Source organism: Typopeltis vanoorti, chromosome 7 (assembly GCF_054136105.1).
Source record: "Typopeltis vanoorti isolate ZY-2024b chromosome 7, IOZ_Tvanoo_1.0, whole genome shotgun sequence".
Taxonomy (NCBI): Eukaryota; Metazoa; Arthropoda; class Arachnida; order Uropygi; family Thelyphonidae; genus Typopeltis; species Typopeltis vanoorti.
In genome coordinates, this window is record NC_143555.1 from 79,451,573 (window position 1) to 79,469,590 (window position 18,018).

The 18,018-nt window shown below is 36.3% G+C and overlaps 1 protein-coding gene across 1 annotated transcript in view; it reads left to right on the forward strand.

Moving 5' to 3' along the window:
• LOC150104804 (progesterone-induced-blocking factor 1-like) overlaps positions 1-18,018 on the forward strand; it is a 363,656-nt gene that overhangs the window by 251,437 nt on the left and 94,201 nt on the right. The window contains exons 8-9 of the mRNA XM_090395645.1: positions 5,559-5,709; positions 11,564-11,654. Of these exons, the coding sequence (XP_090251771.1) occupies positions 5,559-5,709; positions 11,564-11,654 (242 nt within the window). The remainder of the gene's footprint in view (positions 1-5,558; positions 5,710-11,563; positions 11,655-18,018) is intronic.

The window sequence follows — 18,018 nt, forward strand, 5'->3', positions numbered from 1 at the left end:
CCTATTCCCCAGATTTGGTTCCCTCTGACTTCTATCTCTTCCCAAAACTAAAACTCTTCCTCACTGGTCAGCGTTTTTCTTCGAATCAAGAGGTGATTGCAGCTGTAGAAGGGGTATTTTGCAGATCTTACTGAGAATCACTGCAGGGACAGGATAATGCCACTGGAGCATCGCTGGAATAAATGTATTAGTTTCAAGGGAGATTATGTTTAAAAATAAAAATAATTTTGAAATTATAAATTCGGTTTTTTATTGTTAGGCCGAGAACCTTTCAGACCACCCTCGTATATATTGATCAATTTATTTGTCCATATCTGATCAAGATATGGACAAAACGGACAACATAATGCTATGCATTAAGAGAAGGGCCACCACCCAGACCGGTTTCGACCTTTATTGAGGTCTGTGCTTTGCATTATGGGAGATTGCAGCTGTAGAATTATGCATGTCTGCAAGGAGATGTGCTTTGCTTTATGGGAGATATTGAGACAAGGAGTGATGAGAGCTTAGTCCATCTTTACCACGAGTTGCCTCAGTCCTGAAGATAATTCAGGCACAAACTTTGTTTGCCTACACTTGGATAAAGGATTAAACTAAATTTATTATAGTCTAACCAAATGGAAAATAAACTTCCAACATCTTTCTCTAAATCCAGAGTAATTTAATAATAAGGTAGTACACCTTTTGGCAACTTGTATAGGTAAATATGACCTCTCCATTGCTTCTGCCTTAGTATCACCACTTCTGGGACTGGCTCCCACTGACGAGACCTCAATAAAGGTTGAAAGCAGTCTGGGTAGTAGCCCTTCCCTTAATGCATAGCATTATGCATGTCTGCAAGGAGATGTGCTTTGCTTTATGGGAGATATTGAGACAAGGAGTGATGAGAGCTTAGTCCACCTTTATCACGAGTTGCCTCAGTCCTGAAGATACTTCAGGCACAAACCTTGTTTGCCTACACTTGGATAAATGCTTTGCCTACACTCTTGCCAATTGAAGGCATAATGATCAGGTCATTTATACAGATTCTCAGATACTATTACTAAATCCAGCATTCTAGTACTACAATTCCCTTCTCTCACATGTCTTAAAGCAGTTATCCTTGAGTAATTTTATAAATTCATTTTCTCTTGTCTTCATTCATATTTCTTGTCGGTGCAGTCTGTATCACCAATTGAAATTATTCAAAATGATAAACCTTGTATCCATAAGATTTATCTGTTTATACACTTTAGTCCTTTGTCATAACTTATAATAATTATATTATATTATAACCTGTGTAAGAACATATGATGATGAAATCAATGTATTGCCACACAGGTGATTTGCTATTCATTAATTGAGCAGATTCATGAATCATTTGACATGCTGACCTGTTTGAGGACCAGTAACTGAGATTGTGGCTGTGTTCTTTTTTTTTTCCTCTTTCTCTTTTTGTTTCTCTCTCTCTCTCTCTCTCCATCTTTTATATATATATGTTTGTTGCTGTTCTGAAAAGTAGACATTTGTGAGTTGTTAATGTCACTTATATGTTGCCAATACTTGGCAACATATAAGTATATAGTATATTTTATATTTTGGTATCTCTCTACTTCTAGTCATTAATTTTTTTAATCATGTCATGTAACCAAGTAAATCTGTTGCATCATATTTCTAGCCTGTATGATGAGGCAGCCTACAAAAGTATCAGATTTACAGAAAATTTGACAGAGAATTGGATTTAACATCAACAACATCGCAGCCGTAACGCAGTTGGGAGAATATTGGAACATTGCGCCTTTTGATTGGAAAAGACCTGGGTTCGATCTTTGTCTTGTTGTGATGATGAGGGGGAAATCCTTATATGGGCTTTTTCAGTTGAAGGTGAGTTAGCTGATCTCATATGGTGGTAGCGGGGTTTTTTTCTCCTGGAAACTCGGGTTTTAATCCCACGTACAGACAAATTGGCCTTTAAGAACACACAATTTATAGACAAAAACTACTGCTGTTGGTGATGATGGGCAATAGATGGCGTTGATGGTAGTAGTGTTGTAGTTGGGGAATTAATTAGTAATGGAGAGGATGTGATCTATTAGTGAAGTAGAGTAGTGTGCCCTCCCACAATGAGTCCTTGGACTCCCTGGAGGTGTCACATAATAATAATAATAATAAAAAGTTAGTATTTCTGAAGTATTGCAAATTCCATGATCTTGTTCTGCAATTCATTTCCTTTCAAAAAAAGAGAATGAAAGAATTTTTGAAACTAAACAAAGTTTAGCACATTTATACTCCCTTAAAGCTTCTTTATCTTCTGCTATTGAACAAACTTTAGATACCAATAGTTGGCAATACACACACACACATATTGTCATTCAAGATATTTCCTCTTCCATTCATTTCAAACTCTTCCACATTTATTTTCTACTCAATAACTTTTCTCTGTTTCTTTTTCTCTCTTTGATATGTGTGTTATTCCATCGCATTCTCTTTTTTCAACTTTCTATTTTTAATTTTTTTTGATGCGTTAGGCTCACTGACTTGTCGTATATAGGTGACTGGTAACCTGCTTTCATGGAAATCTAATCCTATCTGTATAGTCTGCTATGTCTCTCAGTTGTGTGTATTTTCTGCCATTTGTCTCTCTTGTGGGATGAAAAACCTGACTTTATGGGAGGAGAACTCTACCACCACTATATATGAGACTGGCTATCATGTTGGAGGCTTAATGGATTTTTTTTACAACACTCAAAAAGAATTAAAATAGAATTTAATACTTCCTATATTTCGTCCTAGTCACTAGGACATCTACGGGGATTACAAAAACAATTAATGTAACATGCACATACAAATCTCACAATACCAAGCCCAACCACGTGGGTGACACTAAAGTCCCATCTAGGTGGAGCGCCCTCTAAGGGCGGTAGTAGGTGGCCTGGAATGTAAGGTGGGACCTCTGGTGATGAGTGTTTCCCAAATCTTAGGAAGCTTAATGCAACCGTATTTATTAAGATTTGGTTGGTTTCTGAGAGCTGCTGCTGCTACTTCTAAGAAAAGTCTCTCTTTCTTGAATTTGCTGTGGTGGAACATGGTGGTTTTCTTCCATGATACTCTGTGGGTGGTGTCCAAAACATGGTCAGCCAAACCTGAATGGCCACAGTTGTGTTTACAGATGCAAGACTTGTGTTCCTCCAGGTGGATTGGATGCTGATCTGCCTGTCTGTCCAAAGTACGCCAGTTTACAGGAACAGGGTACTTTGTAAACTCCAGGCAGCGAGAGAGGAGGGAGCTGATCTTTCCTAGAATGGATAAGGGTAGCAAGTTTGCGGTAGGGCTTATATGCTGTGTGTAGGTTGTACTTTTTTAGTATCTTGGCTATTTTTTCCGAAGTACCACAGATGTAGGGTATGGTGATGGCGTTTTTAAAATCTTGTTGACAAGAAGGACGGGGAATGGGGGAGGAACTGATTATTTTTTGATACTGTGTTCGCTATAGCCATTGGAGAGGAAAGTGTTGTGTATGTGGTTAAGCTCAGTAGTAAGAGCGGTTCCACTGGAACAAAGATTGTGGGCTCTCTTAGTAAGAGTTTTGATGATGCCATATTGTTGTGAGGGGTGGTGGTGGTGGGAGAGTTTGTGAATGTATCTGCCTGTGTGTGTGGGTTTTCTGTATACAGTGAAGGCAAGTGTATCATTAGGCAGGTGTGTGACTAAGGTGTCTAGAAAGGGTAAACAGTTGTTCTTTTCCTTTTCCATAGTAAACTGGATTCTTGGATGTAGGCTATTAAGATGACTGAGGAAGGAGTCTAACGTGTCTGGGCCATGAGGCCAAATAGAGAACACATCATCTACATATCTTAACCAGATAGAAGGTTTGAGTGGGGCTGAGTCTATGGCTCGTTTTTCAAAATCTTCCATATAGAAATTGGCAGGGGGGGTGAGGGGGGGGGAACCCATGGCGGTTCCCTCTATCTGCTTGTAGATTTTGTTCTTCCAAGAGAAATACCCAGAGTTAATAGCAAAGGAAAAGAGATCTGAGATGTCAGAGGGAAAAACGTTTTCTAAGAGAGATAAGGTGTCAGTTAAGGGAATATTGGTAAACAAAGAGGAGATATCAAAGCTTACCAATATGTCTGCCTTATTCAAGGTTAAATTTTCTGTAAGGGCTTTAAAGTGGGTCGAGTTTTTTATATAGGAAGTGGACTTTCCAGTTAGGGAGGGTCAGAGAGCTGGCCAGCTGTTTAGACAGTCTGTAGCAAGGTGCATTGGTGGCATCTACTATAGGTCTGAGTGGGGAATTGGGTTTGTGGATTTTTGGTAAACCTTATATTCGGGGGGGACGGGAGCGGAAAGGTTTAAGTTTTTTTGTGACATCAGGGGTCAGGAGGTTACTTTTTTAAGTAAGATTTTTAATTTCTTAACTTGTGTTTTTGTGGGGTCGTGTTCTAGCGGGATGTAAGTAGCGTGATCGTGGAGGATAATGTTCATTTTACGATTATATTCACTGGTATTAAGAATGACTGTGGTATTACCCTTATCCGCTCTGGTGATGACGATACTTTTTTCTTTGCGTAGTTTCAGGAGAGCCATGCGTTGGGCATACGATGAGTTGCTTTTTGGAGGCGAAGAATGAGCGAGGATGTTGGCTACATCAAGTCTGATGTTGTTGACTATCTCTGACGGTAAGCGACAGATCCCCCGTTTGATGTTAACCATAACATCGAGCACAGGCACTTCCTTTGGAGCGACGGCAAAATTACGGCTGAGGCAAAGGGCGCTGACGGCATCGTCTTTGAGCCTTTTGGAAGAGAGGTTTACTACTGTCTGGAGCAGTTGAATTTGTGGTTGTGGTTTATCTTTAACCAGGTTGCTATATTTCTTGACATGTTTATTTTTTATTTTTTGAAATTCTCTCTGTGCGGAGGTTTCCGAAATGCCAGAGAGAATCGACCAAAGTTCAGGGTTAAGAACGGTGGAGAGCTCTGAATGTAAGGAGCCAATGACAGCGTTCGTCACTGAATTGGGTTTGTGGATTTTTGGTAAACCGAATATTCGGGGGGGGGGGGGGGGGACGGGAGCAGAAATGTTCAAGTTTTTTCGTGACGTCAGGGGGCCAGGAGGAAATTAAAAATCTTACTTTTTTAAGTAAGATTTTTAATTTCTTAACTTGTGTTTTTGTGGGCCGCATGTGTGCATGTTACATTAATTGTTTTTGTAATCCCCGTAGATGTCCTAGTGACTAGGACGAAATATAGGAAGTATTAAATTCTATTTTAATTCTTTTTGAGTGTTGTAAAAAATCCATTAAGCCTCCAACATGATGTCCTCACAGCACTTAAGCCTCTACACAGAGACTAGTTAACTTATCAGTTATAAATGCCCTAATAATGGTTTGAGTCCTAAACATAAACATTTATTAAATCTAGGTTTTTCCAACAAAGTGCATTTTCATTACTGAATATAGAGGCTGCCATTTATTTTTTTAATTTGTTATGTTTCATTTAATCTTGAATTTATTCATTATTTAATTCATGTGAAATAGAATAGTGCCTTAATCAGTTCATAAAATGTCCTTTTTATAGATTTTCAGTCAGGAACTTCAAAATGTAAAATTAGAGACAAGGCATCAGCAGTTACAACTAGAAAAAGAACTTGCAGAAAAAAAAGCAAAACTAGATATCTATGAAAATCTGGAAGAGGATCTTGATGATGTTATTAATCAAGCAGCACAAGGTAAATATGAAGAAAAAATTACTTTGTAAATAGGTATGTAATATTAGGATTACTTGAACAGGATCTAGTCCAAATAAAGCATTTAGCCCTTGGATGTTGTGGCACTACAGTGATTCTACATTATGTTAATCATGTTGACAAAGATTTTATTTCCAGATCAAAGCATCATGACATTCTGATCAGCTGGAAAGCAAACAGCATCAAGTTATTTTTTAGGTGTCATGTACAGTAGTGTATCTTCTTTCTTCTAGCCACCTAACTTAATTTTGCTTTCTGCCTCATGTTTCTTTGATGTGGATTTGTTCAAATTTATTCATGCAACAGTAATTATAATTACAGTCTTGTAGATTGTTAACAAGTATAAGATTAGAATGCATGTGCACTTGCAATGTCTATATACAGATAAAATACTTGGAGTTAATTTGTGTGTTTATGCTTACTTACTGTGTTAGTGTATCACAGTTTTACAAGATGTGGAGGAACTGATTGGTGTGCCATTTAAAAGATGCTCTCATGTTTGCGAGAGGTGGAGTTGTGAAGTGAGATATTACAAATGGCATTTACTTGAGCAGTCAATAAACCAAACTGTTAGTTTGCATTTCAGCAGAATGAATGTGATAAAGTATCTTATACATGTGATCCATGTTTGCAAGACAAAAACCCTATGTGGTAATTCATTCCTTTAAGGCAAATGGTAAGATATTGAATATCAAAAAGACCATCAGAGAATTGTGAAATCAATTGTACTTAATATTTGTATGTTATAATTTATATGCTGGCATATGGTGTGACTTGTGGCAGTAACTAATTCATCTTTGAATGGAATAGAACATTTGTGAGAAGATTATGCTCATTCTGAGGCTGAAGCATGCCTTTCCATGCATTCACAAGGATTCAGAATACTTGTCCTTTGGATGTGAGGAACCTTTATAAGAGTGTTTCTTTACTAATTATAAGTAGGTTGGTCTCAGATGGAGGTGCATAGTTTTTCATCTCATAAACTGGCCAGAGAACATGAAATTACCAAACATGGTATACTGGCCTCAGCTTTTATTAATTAAGCTACAACTGAATTGGTTAGCATATGTGCTCTCCAACCATTAGGCTGCAGATTCTAATTCTGTAGTGGATACAGATGATTGTGATTGTCTTTAGGTGTGGATGAATTTCATCTTCTGTTGTAAGACCTTCCCTTGCACTGCTTACTGTAAGCCTGAAGTGGCTTGAAAAGTTCTATATTTAGTCTGTAGAGCAGTGTTTCTGGACCATGCAATAAATAAATAAAAATGCAAAAATATATATAAAATAGCAAATTGTAGTCCATACATAATGTGAATGCACTATAGGTTTACAATAATCTTTCCTAAGTGGAAGTCAAATTTTTTTTTAAAAAAAAAGGGGGGGGGGAGCAATCAAACCAAACCTTCACAGTCTTCCAGATAGCAGTGAACAGCATGAACTTGGCACATGGCATTTAATATTTAAAAAAAATATATATATATATATTTTAGGTTATTGTTATTTTTTTTTTTATTTGTGGGCAAGCCCATGTTGATATGTAGAAATGTATGCTTTGATAATTGAATTAATAAATCTGCTTTATTGTTATTACCTTACTTCATTTCAGTCTGCTTTAGCTGACTACTTGTTGACAGCTATGCAAGTCATACCTTACAAAGAAATTGTTTAATTATAACAAACTAATATTTCCTGGATGTGCATTGTTGCAACATAAGTTAGTAATTGATAACAGATTATTACATCTATTTGCTAGAACAGACTAACCTTTTATTTTTGGTTTGGGGAGGGATGGGAAGAAATCACAAGGGGGAAAAATGAACAATAATTCTAATTTCATGCAAACCTTATGAAGGTTAAACTTTAGCAGAGATATAAGCTATTAAAACTATTATTGTCTTCTTATAAGAGAGTTAAAAAAACTTTCTCTCTTATTTATTTCTATATTTAATCTTTTTTATATATATATAAGATTTGGTTTTTCATGAAAATGCATTGAAAACAGTTAATTGAAAGACGATTCATTCCATGACAATTCCTTGAATAACAATTTGCCGCAAAAGCAGTTGATCAGGGTGGGGAGGGAAAACACCCAGAATTTTCAATGAATTTTCTTGCTTTTCATGGAATAAGGTAGATAGAATGAAAAATGAATGGGAGCAGCATGTGTAATGTCAGCAATTCAACTGTAAAATTATCTTGGATAGCTATTGCTTATGTTATCATAGGAGAAGCATGATGAATGCCAATTCTGCTGAATAGTACTCATAAAATATTTGCAGAAGGGACAGTCAAGCAGAAACTGATTATCTCTAAAATAGCAGCTCGAGTAAACTTGTGAAAGAGGATATGTCAATTAGTTAAACTCTCCTCTTCTGGACAGCATGAAGAATTTTTAGAAAGTTTTTTTTAATACACCATCCCAAATGCGAGTATTCCAATGAATGTTTGTCTGCCATCTATACAGGTGCAATTTAAAGAATTTGTGCAGTTGATTCATGATAGTTGCTATCGTAGTAGTTAAAACTACTGTTGGAGAAGTGGTTGGATATTTCTACAAAGCTAATAGCTGGAGAAGCAACATCTTGAGGAAAAAAAAAGGAAAAAAGATCAAAGCTTTTTGGAAGTCAAGGATACTGTAGATGTAATGTGTGTGTGTGTATCAGAAAAGGCCAAGACTAAGTGTCAATCTTAGAAATCTGGTCTTGACTTTAAGCTGAGCATTATCAAAGTAAAGGTAGAACTGAAGTCTCTTTTGTGAGAAATAAGACAAAATTGTATTTTGGAAGTATTGAATTTAATTAGATTGTCTTCTTCCCATTGATGGGTGCTATGGAGATCAGAGTTTTGAGCACTCTGTGTAGATGCTCATGAAGCTTAACTTGATTGAGCAGTGTAGGTTTGTGGTATGAATAGGAGGAATGGAGAGTGTTGTCATCATCATCATCTCATTGTCTGAGGTTAGTGAGAGAGAGTCCTCTTCCTCCTATACATTGCTTATGTATAGGAGGAAGAGGAGGGGTAGAACGAACCTTCAGAACACTTGCATTAATAAGAAATTGTGAAGAGAGAACATCCTCTGCTATCACACACAGTGAATGGGTTGAGAGAAAACTGGTAGTCTTGTTACAAAGGGTGAAAGGTAGACCATAGAATTTTGCTGAGAAGACCTCAATGCCAAACCATGTTAATGCCTTGGAAATGATGAGTGCAACAGCACAGGTTTTTCCAAATCTTTTCATGGCATGTGTTAACAGGTGGGTGATGTAGCCGAAGATATGCTGTTGGTATTGACTGGCTGAATCCATATTACTGGTCACTGATGAAGTGATAGTTCTCTAGGTGTAGCAGTTGACTGCTGGTGAACAGTTATCTTAGACAACACTAAGGTGAGAACAATATCTCAGTAGTTTGCTCACATTTGGATAAAATAAGAATGATAACAAGAATATAAAGTAAAAATATGTCAAGCATTATTTACTGATATACAGGTAATTCCCTACTTTGAGTTAATTTGTTCCTAGCATGCACTATTAAAACAGTAATTTATTTCCCATGTTAAAAATGGTGGTTACATTCTCAACAATGAAATCTGACCATTAAATTTTACCACAGTAATGATAAGCATTTTAAAATTGCAAACAACTCAAAATTTGAATTTTGTAGCTCAGAAGTTTTTTCTGTGTTGAAAAACTTCATCAGGCCCCTTGAAAGTGAAAGAATGAACAGGAGCTTCAGCTGTTAAATCTTCTTCATCTTCACATTTTGCCAATTCAAGATGGTTTTCATTTCTGAGCTCTCCATTGTATGCAGAAACAGACCATTGACGTCAATTGTAAAATCCTCAAGCCATGATTGGTTAGCAGTATTAATGAGTACTTCTGTTTCATTTTGTACAATTTTGGCTGTTTCTTGAAATGCCATATTTCTGAATGTTTAGCATTTGTTAATTGCAGTTAATGTTCATATTTTTGATTTTGTTGATACTTAATACTTCAAAAAGGAAAAAAAAAGCCTCCTAAACTGAACTCATAAAGTCGGAAACTGCCTGTACTTAATTACACTGTGACCTCAAGGTGTCACCAGTCAGTTGATAAAATTTAATTCATATTTCAATACGAGTTCTCTTTGATGTTTTTTTTTTTGGGGGGGGGGGAGAGGGTTAGTTTATCATTGAATGGTGGATTAACTGTCTCCTAGTGTTCATTTTTTTTTGATACAGTGGCTTTTTATGATTTCTGATATAGCCTTTTGACTCATTGTTTATAACAGATTTTCTGCACTATTTAGTTAGGAAAATATTGCAGAATGCCATTATCATCATCAAATTCCAGACATGTACCCTCAAGGGGTGTACAGGATATGATAGTACTACATGAAAAATTTACATCATTACTAACTTTCTATCTACAATTTTCCTCCAAATCAGCCTGTTACTTGTTAAGACTCCAATATTATCATTATCAGATCTTATATTTCTATCGTCTAAGGCACATTGTACCGTATCAATCCACCTATATCTTGGTCTTCCTCTGGGTCGTTTTCCTGCCAGCCTGGCAGAGAATACTTGTTTTGCTAATCTTTCCTTGCCCATTCTGTTTAAGTGACCATACCACCTGAGATTAGCTCTGCTAACGCATTCCTGGATGCTGACAATGTCAAGTTCTTTCCATATATCCTTATTATTAATATGAAATTGCCATTGATGCCATCTGTTCACGCCTCTAATCTTTCTCAGGACTCTCATATCTGCGGTCTCTAGTCTTTGGTCAAGTGTTTTACTTCTGACCCAGCTCTCAGATCCATAAGTTAAAACTGGTTTGAACACTGTCTTGTATACAGCTAATTTAGTGTTCCGACTAATTTCTCTCTTATTCCATATGAATTTATTCAATTGACTTCCCACCATACCAGCTTTGCTGATTCTGTTGTCTATTTCTATATTTAATTTACCATCTTCAGTAAAAATCGTGCCTAAGTAGCTGAAATGTTTTACTTGTTCCACAGGTTCCCCGTTCACAACACAGTTGACATTTTCAACAACTCTACCTATTTTCATTGTCTTTGTCTTTTTAATGCTGACCTTCATACCATATCTATTACAACAGTTATTCAATTTAGTCAGGGAATCTTGCAAACTTGTAGTGGATTTATTTAGAAGTATAACATCGTCCACATAAAGCAAAGAGCTGACATTAACATCTCCAATTCTGATATCATGTTTAATACCACTTTCCTTCATAATGTGATTCCATATAGATAATGAATAACAGAGGGGATAATGTACATCCTTGTCTCACACCAGATTTAACATAAAACCATTTTCCTGTACTTCCTTCAATTCTAACTGCTGACTTACAACTCAAATACAGACTAAGTATTGCTTGATATAATGCCCCATTGACACCATATAACTGTAGTATATTGAATAGCTTCTCTCTTGGCACCTTGTCGTATGCCTTTTCCAGATCGATAAAACTTAAATACAGATCTTTGTTATATTCCCATGCTTTCTCCACTATTTGTCGTAAAGTGAAGATCTGATCCTGACAGCCTTTATTTGGCCTGAATCCAACTTGTTCTTCACCAAGCTTTTCTTCCACAATTCTTCTCAACCGTTTCTCAAGTATACTTGCATAGATCTTGCCAGGAACACTCAGTAGGGAAATACCTCTGTAATGCCATTATTATCAAAGTATTTATATTTATATATAGGTAGAGCTTAGAATGGATGGCTAACAAGGATTAACATTATTTTCTCTGTCCAAAACTATATTTATCTGCTATATTTATAATAATAGCAGAACATAACAATATAGTTAGTTTTTATTTTTAGTGACAGATGAACTGAAGGCAGATCATATGATTCATAAGTATGCAGAGCAGCTAGGAATTCCTGTATCATCAAAGACACGATTATTGCAGAGGTAAGAATATTTTAATATTTAAGTTTTAGAACATTAATTTTCTTCTTTTCAGCCATTTTTCTGTCCATTGCTGGACGAAGGCCTCCTCCAGTTCTTTCCACCTTTCTCTGTTCTTGGCAATGGTTGACCAATTTTTCTCAACAAAATTTGACAGTTCATCACTCCACCTTCTTTTAGGACGTCATCGGCCTCGTTTCCCTTCTTTTAGAGTCAAGTTTGTTAGTATGGTGTCAATAGCTCATCTCTTTTGGATAGATATCTGGCCCATTTCCATTTTAGTTGCTTATGGTGAAGAATGATATCAGTGATGTGAGTCTGGCTTCTTATCTTTTGATGTGATGCCTAGCATCAACCTATCCATTTTTCTTTGAGTTGTTGTTAGTTTATTTGCCAGTGCTTTTGTTAGTGACCAAGTTTGACAACCACATGTGAGGAATGGAAGTATATACTGGTTAAATGTTTCCTTTTTAAACAGAGTCGGACATCATTGTTTTGAAAAATGCTTTTCAATTTTCTGAATGCACCCCAGGAAAGTTGAACTCTCCTGTTTATTTCTTTTTGGAGTCTACAGTTTAGATCAATGAGATGACCTAAGTATGTACATGAAGAGACTCTTTCCAACAAATTGTTTTCTATTATTATGTTTTTTGGTGTTACAAAATGATTAAACATGATTTTAGTTTTTTCTCTGTTTCTTTTTAAATTGACTTTTCTGCTTTCATGATTATAGATCTTCCATCATTATATTAAGGTCTCCTGGAGTGCAAAAATTATGATATCATCTGCATATCTTAGGTGTGTTAAGTTTCTGTTATTAATTTTTATGCCAAGGTTTGTCCAGTTTATATTATTAAATATTTCTTGAAGGACTGCTGTAAAGATTTCGGGTGATAGTCTCCTTGTCAGACACCTTTTTCAATTGATATTTAATACTACTTGTGTGAAGTTGGATCGTTGCTGTTGCAGTGTGGTATATTTCCTGGAGGAGGGCTATATTTTCTCCAGGAACTCTCTGATTCTGGAGTACTTTGATTATTGCATTAGTTTTGATGGAATCAAATGCTTTTTCATAATCATAATAAATATCATAATCAATAAAGGCTAAATAGAGAAGCAATTAGTTTTCTTCTGCTTTTTCTATTATTTGTTTTACTGCATGAATATGATCAATTGTGTTAAAGCCTTTACAGAATCCTGCTTGTTCTACTGGTTGATTTGAGTCTAGAAGAGGGGTTAACCTGTTTGTTATTATTTTTATACTTTTGTGAGAATTTTGTACAGATTGGAGAGAATACTAATGGTCTATAGTTCTTTACTTCTTCTTTGTCCCCTTTTTTAAATAACAGTAATTGAGTAGCATTTTTCCAGTTTTCTGGTATCTTTTCCATCTTCTAGGCATGAATTTAGTAAGTTTGTGACATGGTTTTGTTTCCTCCTCATTTAATTAATTCTATGTGAATTTGGTCTTCAACAGGACATTTTCCATTTTTCATTTGTTTTAATGCTGGTTTTATTTCATCTGAAGTGAATGGGGGGATGAATTCTATATGCAATGGAGAAGAATTATTTATATTTGATTTATCTATTGAAGGATCACTATAGAGTTCTTTATAAAATTCTTCTAACCTGCTTAGGATTTGTTCTTGGTTCCCAGTTTTAACAATGACATTAATATAAGTCATTGTTAAAACTTTGTAGGTTGAAAAAGTGCATTACTAATTTTCTGGCACCCTTGATTCCATAGCCTTGCAGGATTAACCATTTTGCTGAATCAACAGAGATCACACCTAATCATAACTGATAAGTACATCCCTGACTCATTAATTAGACTCCTCCTAGTCTCTAAAGCACCATGGACACTAGAAATGTAAACAAATAGTAAATATAAGTTAAAGTGATTAGTGATTAAGAATTGAATGAAATACATTAGTCTAAATGATATAGGATTATTAATTAATATTTAATTAATCTAGAATGTATTAAAAGGTATTAAATGATGTTGTAGTGCCATTCCCAAAGTAACTAAATTTAGAATTTTACTGGGATTGAGTTAATCTTAAAAGTGTGAAGTTGATGACTTAGGATTACTATCAGTTTCATAGCTGACTGTGATCCCTGATGTACTTGTGATGTTATGGGAAGGGGGGGGGGGATCTGTGAATCTTAAAGTTAAAGCCATAGAATTATCAGATGTAAGCCTACTATGATACACATCTTAGCATTTCATAATCAAAGCAAGCACATTAAACAACTTCCGTTGATGATGTAATGAATATTCCTTCATTCTTGTTCCACTCTCAAAGGTGCTCTATCCCTTTGATCACCTCTCCCACCACCTCAATTAAATTGTCAATAGTAAGTCTTTCATCTACATCATTTTCAATGTTTTTATTAGTATTCAGAAAAATATAATTTCAGATGAATAACAGGTGTTTCTTCCTCAGTGTTTTTCTTTTAAGCCTACTTGCTACCTCCTTGGTAGTAGATCCCATAACACTTTTTGCATACTCAAGCCACTCAGGAACAACTTCTTTGATACATTTTGATACATTAAATCCTGCAAAGTTATTGCCAACATTTACATCAGAAGAATAATCAAACCTCGGGACAGGCCACAACTTATGGCAGTATTTCTTTGATGTTTATTCTTGTAACTTCTCCTATTCACTAGTGACAAACCAAACCACTTCTTTCATTTTAAATGAAGAAAGTGCTTTGGTGAGCGATACTTAGCCTTTATGGAGCATAATATTCCATTGTCTTGGGGGTTGGATAAGGGATGCACTCTGTACAAACATTTTTCTTACACAGGAATTCTGCTCTGGGGTGAGTTGAATAGTTGTAAATTCTTGTGGAAAGGCTTAGACGTTGGTTATACATTTTTAACTAAGTAATTTAAAGATATTACAACATCACTAGGATATACATTAAAATAAATTTTAATATACTTCAATATTTCGGCAACGTCACGTTGCCATTTTCAAGAAACTTAAGAACAAGACACGTGCACGCAGGCACAACAAACAGTAAATGAGTAAGAAGTAGGAAGCTATTATTTCTCCTAAAGTCCTGATGGTGCCCCCCCCCCCCCCCCTAGCGGGCAATGTTGGTATTCTTGGGCGATTGGGCTGAAGGTCTTCTGATGTAGGTTTCCCAAATTTCAGGCAGTCTCATACAGCCAAATTTGTTGAGGTTCGGATTGTTTCTTAGGGCTGAAGCTGATTCCATGAAAAGCCTTTCATACTTGTATTTACTACAGTGTACTATCGTGGCTTTCTTCCACCATATTCTATGGCAGGTATCCAGTGCATGGTCAGCAAGACCAGAGTGGCTGTACTGGTGAAACCGGATGTAGTCCTTGTGTTCTGAAATTCTGATATTGGCTGTCCTGCCTGTTTGGCCAAAGTAGGACAGCTTACAGCTGCAAGGGACCTGGTATACACCAGGTAGGTCTAGGGGGGGGAGGGGAGGTTGGTCTTTAGTAGAGCGGATAAGGGATGCCAATTTTTTATATGGTCTGTAACAAGAAGTTGTCATGTTTTTTAGGATTTTTTTAATTTTTTCTGAGGTGCCTCGGATATAGGGTAATGGCGATGGATTTAGAGTAATTCTTGTTGTGAGGGGGGGGGGTAGCCATTGGCTGAGAAAGTGTTGAGAATGTGGTTAGGGCACTGTGATTTGAACAGATAAGTTTAACCCTGTTGTGTAGTGTCTTAATGACTCCATATTGTTGCGAGGAGGAGTGGCGGGATTGTTGGTGAATGTATCTGCCTGTATGGGGGTTTTCTATAGATTGAGAAAACCAAGGTTCCATCAGGCTGGCGGGTGACTAGTGTGTCTAGGAAAGGAAGGCAGTTGTTTTTTTCTTCTTCCAGGGTGAATTTGATTCTGGGGTGTTGGCTGTTTATATGTGTCATAGTACACCATAGTAAATACAAGTATGAAAGGCTTTTCATGGAATCAGCTTCAGCCCTAAGAAACAATCTGAACCTCAACAAATTTGGCTGCATGAGACTGCCTCAAATTTGGGAAACCTACATCAGAAGACCTTCAGCCCAGTCGCCCAAGAATACCAACATTGCCCGCTAGGGGGGCACCATCAGGACTTTAGGAGAAATAATAGCTTCCTGCTTCTTCCTCATTTACTGTTTGTTGTGCCTGTGTGCACGTGTCTTGTTCTTAAGTTTCTTGAAAATGGCAACGTGACGTTGCCAAAATATTGAAGTATATTAAAATTTATTTTAATGGATATCCTAGTGATGTTGTAATTTCCTTAAATTACTTAGTTAAAAAAGAATAGTTGTAAAGAGAAGAATTTTGCAATCTTTGATAGGCCTGCAGATGTGCAGTGTGCTCAACATTCACTTCAGGCACAAAATTTTTTATCAAAACATTCTGACATCATCATCATTGGTGATTCAGCCATTATATTTGTATATTATATTATGGGAGTCCTGGGGCATTTAACAGCTTACACTTATGTGTGCCTATGTTTTGCATGCCCTAAGACAGTAACTCGATCTCTAAATTGTCTGAATCCTGTGGGTCCTTGTTCATTCAGCCTCTGTCATTAATGTCTTTCATGGTGCGCATTGCCAACATAATGCAGTTTGATCAGCATTATACACTTGATTAGGACTGAGGTGTTTATCAGTTATAAGTTCAGCAAATTCATTCACATGCCGAGTAGCTACAGACTGTTTTTCATCACACATACCTTTTGGATAGAAATTCCTTGATGCCCTGTCTAAAAACTCTTAAGTCATCCTTCACTATAGTTATACACATGTTCTAATATAAGTTATTTATAGAATAATTTAGCCTGTTCTATTAGCATGCTGTTCGACAAGTCTGCCCATTCACTCCAGTGTTGTTGAAAATTCCCCCAGTACTCTAATCATTTTTCAGTATTTTTCTAACACTTATTGGCTTCTTGGAATTACTAACTGCAAATATTTTTGTTTTTGTCTCTTTGCTCGTTTACATCATAAACAATACAAACTAGTATCTTATATATCACACATTTTCCACACTGAAATAGCATGATAAAGTTATTTCAACACTTCTGCCTTATCTTGTATCAATATAGGCTTGTGCTTATGCTTGACGTCACCACCACCACCGTGAACTGGACCTTACTTAAAAGCCATATCTAGTGTTAAATGTAGGCAAAATAAGCTAAGAATCACACAAATCAAGAGACCACAAATTATATTTTTAGAATTATATTAATTCTAAAAACATAACTTCAATCTGCATTCCTTGTTTTTTCAGATGCTGCTGCATCATGAAAAATTGATAACTGAAAAACATATTTTTTTTATGTTTTTCTCCATTACCTGTTTATTGTATTACTGATAAAACGAGATTTTTTTTTCATTTCTTCATATATTTGCTTCAATACTGGTAATTACACAGGAAAAAATTAGTCATAGCATTAACAAAAGCTTGTAAAATGACCAGCTCCCAGATTGAATATATGGCTGTGATATATCGTTATTGTTATTATTATTATTATGTTACACCTACAAGGAGTCTAAAGGCTCATTGAGGGCAGGCACCTACTTCTACAACTTTCAGTCCCATAACTTAATCCACCAACCTTACCAGACCACCACTTCCATCATCTACACCAACACCATCTACTGCCATAATAAATTTAGTTTAATCCTTTATCCAAGTGTAAGCAAAAGTTTGTGCCTGAAAATATCTTCAGGACTGGGGTAAGGTAGTGCGACACCAGGCAACTCCGAGCAAAGGTGGACCAAGCTCTCATCGTTTCTTGTCTCAGTATCTCCCATAATGCAAAGCACACCTCCTTGCTGACATGTATACTGCTATGCATTAAGGGAAGGGCCACTATCCAGACCGGTTTCAACCTTTATTGAGGTCTCGTCAGTGGGAGGCAGACCCAACCGTGGAGATACTAAGGCAGAAGTAATAGAAGAGGTCATATTTACTTATAGGAGTTGCCAACAGGTGTACCACCTTATTATTGAATTACTCTGGATTTAGAGAAAGATGTTGGAAGTTTATTTTTCACTGGTTAGACTATAATAAATTTAGTTTAATCCTTATACTTGGATAAAGGAGTAAACTAAATTTATTATAGTGTAACCAAGTGAAAAATAAACTTCCACCATCTACTGCCCGCTATTAGTATTTTTTTTGTCTGCAAATTGCATGTGTTCTCAACCAATTTGTCTGTATGTGGGATGAAAAACCAGAGCTTCCAGAAGGAAAAAAAATCTCTGCTACCTCCGTATGAAATCAGCTAACTCGCCTTCAACTGAAAAAGCCCATATCAAGATTCCTCTCGTCACAATGAGAATCGAACTCAGCCTTTTCCATTCGAAGGGTGCAA